We start from the raw sequence: 3,119 nt of genomic DNA on the forward strand, positions 1-3,119 counted from the left end.
GGTACCCCGCGATCGGCACGGCAGGGCAGGGGGCACCGTGCCAGCGACCTGAGCCGAGCCGCGGCTGTTCATTATTGAAGGCTGGGGCAGGGTTACCGGAGGGACGGGTGTCCTGTTTCTGCAAGCGCCACCGCCTGTCGCGGGCACCTCCGTCCTTCCTTTGCAGCCACAACGTCACCAGAGCCCGGTGACCACAGACCCACAGACACACACACCAGCACACGCCGGCCACTGGCTCCAAAGTAAAAGCCAACTTTATTGTCGTATAAAGTAAGAACTAAAATGTCCCTTAACCCAAAACAGACGGGTCGGGTGGTCCCGGCACAAGCGGTGGCCTGGGGGGAGCAGCCTGGGGGGTTCGGTCGGGTCCCCCCCAGCCCCTTTTCTCCTCAGCCGGTTGTAGAGAGGGGAGGAGCTGCCGTGGGGCTGTGGGGACGCCCGGATGGGAGCTGGGGCTGATGTGTTTGTGCGTTGCAGAGCTCCTGCTCTGTGCTGGAATCAGGCACTTGTGGAAGGGCGTGGGCCCTGCTCCTGCTCCCACCAGCACCGGCGCATGAGGGCACAGGCAGCGGCTGGAGCTGCCCACACCAGGGGCTGAGGCTGGGCCTGGCCACAAGGCAGCTCTGGCCCAGTACAGAGGAGGTTCCAGCAGCTTTGGTTGGTGCTCTTGGTGAGTTAAGGCAATTTAGCATTTGTTGGTTTAAAAAAAGGCCAAAACCAGCAAAACCAGATGTCCCAGAGGCCAGACAGGCAGGTGGAAGAGCCTGGGGCTGCTCTGGTTTTGCTCTGAGTTGCCACTTGGACCCTGCATGCCCAAAAGTGGGCACTGACCCCTGTCTGTGCCAGCCCTGTGCTCAGCATCACCTCCACCACTGCCCCCAGGAACCTGCAGCCCAATACTGGCAGTGTCAAGAAGGGACTTTGGGATATTTTAGGGGAGATTCAGGCTCCTGACAGCAGTGCAGGGGTGGGGAGAGGACGGAGGAGCCATGGCAGCTCCCTCCATCCTGCTTCCCATCACAGTGACCGGTCAGCAGCTTGTGAGGTGGGAGCTCCCCTCCGGCAGCGACACGAGCAGATGGCCAAGGGTGCTGCCAACACCCTCCCAGGTGGTCCCCGAGAGCACCGAGGGGAACCCCACTCACCTAACATCCCAGCAGGGCTGGACCCACTGCCAGGACCCCCAGCTGCCCCTCCATCAGCACCCACATCCCTTGGCAGCCCCAAAGGGCTCTGCCGCAGGGCGCTCATTCCCCATTTTGTTCTCGTTCCCCACGCTCTGAGGGGAAAGGTCCTGGGTTTGCCCATCAGTGACCCCATGTCCGAGTAGGGACACCCATACCCCTCGCCCCACCTGGCCTGAGCGCCGAGAAAGGGGCAGGGAGATGAAACGGAAGATGGGGCGGCACCAATCGGTGTGTCCCCACCCCCTGCTCCACCTCTTGGTCCCGCTGGCTGCAGTGGGAGCCGTGACCCTCCAGGGCCAGTGACCTGGCAGGACACTGGCCTTGCACCCGTACTGCTCCTCCCCAGTGCCCTCCCAGCAGGGATCCAGGCCCAGGCTGCCCTGGGCTGCCGTACCATCCCTTGGGCAGCCAAGGGGGAGCCAGGGAGAGATGAAAACACCGATTCCATAATGCCCCAAGGGATCTCTGCAAAGGAAATATAAAAAGTTTTAGATGAAGTCCAAATGTCCAGGTCGGTCAGAGCAATGACCACATGCCAGGAGGATGCTCTGGGTTGCTCCAGTCCTCCATAACTTGGGAGGATGCTGCAGATCCTCCATGTTCATGTCTGATATCCATCCCTGACCTCAGCCACCAGAGCCAGGGATTCATCAGCCATGTCTGCTGCTTCCAGGAGAACAGAACAAATCCATGAGTATCTCTGTGGGATACCAGTGCCTGGTGCCAGCCCCTGGAGCGGCTGGTGCCCAGCTCCACACATCCCCATGTCCTGCAGGATGCTGTGCTCACACCACAGTGCTGATGGTGGACGACTCCTCCGATCGCCGCTGTTTGCTGGGCAGTGACTTGAGATACTCCAGGTGCCGCCGGGCGTCCTCCTGGTTCTGCCTGACGTAATAAACCAGGTAGGAAATCACCATGGCGAACCAGCCGAACATGGTGACCAGCATGGCGATGTCTGTGGTCTTCTTGTACACGTTGCAGAGATCTGTGTCTGCAGTGACCTGCAGGAAAGCCTTGCCCACGTGCTCCTCCTGCGTGGAGGTGTCGCACACGATGCCCCCCGAGGATTCAGCCACCAGCTCCACGGCACGGATCAGCTCCTGCAGCCGACAGTCACACAGCCACGGGTTGTTGGACAGGTTCACCTTGGCTTTTAGGTTGCTAAAGGCATCTTTGCTGACCGACACCAGCCTGTTGGAAGACAAGTCCAGGGAGTGCAGGTGCTCTGCCAGGCCCTGGAAAGCCCCAGTTTCAATTCTGGCGATGGCATTGTGGGACAGATCCAGCTCCAGCAGGAGCGGCAGGTCCCGGAAGGCATCGCGAGGCAGGAAAGGGATTTGGTTGAAGTCCAGGTAGAGTTTGTTGGTGTCATTGGGGATGTCCCTGGGGACCTCGGTCAGCTGAGCGTTGCTGCAGCGAAAGGTCTTCAGCCCCTCCTCTTCTGAGGGGTAACAGCCCTTGGGGAAGGCAGCGGCTGGGTGGAGGCAGGAGCCCAGGAGGAGGAGGAGGAGGAGGAAGAGGCTCTGTAGGAGCAGTCCCATGGTGATGGGCCGGAGGAGAACCCCCTGTGCTGCAGTCATGGTGCTGCACTGCCTTCCTCACACCCACAGTGCTTCAGCTGGACTTGGCACATCTGAGACAGGGACAACAAGGGGACAGTGTCAGGCTGGGGGAGACAGGGGCAGAACTGTCACTGTGCTGGCTGTGAGTGCCATATCTGACCATAGTCATGAAGCAGGGACAAGGATGGGGACCAGGACAGCTGTCATGGCTCACACTTTCCCCCATGCCCGGCCATCACCTCGCTCTAGGCTCCTGCGTGCAGGATCAGGCCCCAGGGGCTGGGCACGTCTCCTGCGCCGGCAGCTGGGTTGTAACAACCGGAGGCGCTCGGGCTGAGCCAGAGGCGGGGTGAGCTCCCGCCCTGCC

General features: G+C 61.0%; 1 protein-coding gene across 1 annotated transcript; it reads right to left on the reverse strand.

Moving 5' to 3' along the window:
* Positions 1-235: 235 nt before the first annotated feature.
* LRRC3C (leucine rich repeat containing 3C) lies at positions 236-2,828 on the reverse strand. The gene has a single exon (XM_031064753.1). The coding sequence runs from the start codon at positions 2,768-2,770 to the stop codon at positions 1,973-1,975; it is 798 nt and encodes a 265-aa protein (XP_030920613.1). The 5' UTR covers positions 2,771-2,828; the 3' UTR covers positions 236-1,972.
* Positions 2,829-3,119: the final 291 nt, after the last annotated feature.

This window comes from Geospiza fortis, unplaced genomic scaffold (assembly GCF_000277835.1).
Source record: "Geospiza fortis unplaced genomic scaffold, GeoFor_1.0 scaffold992, whole genome shotgun sequence".
In the NCBI taxonomy this organism is placed as follows: domain Eukaryota; kingdom Metazoa; phylum Chordata; class Aves; order Passeriformes; family Thraupidae; genus Geospiza; species Geospiza fortis.

Excerpts from the sequence above, each read along its gene's own strand:
- LRRC3C (XM_031064753.1), bottom strand. The coding sequence starts at position 2,770 with ATGACTGCAGCACAGGGGGTTCTCCTCCGGCCCATCACCATGGGACTG.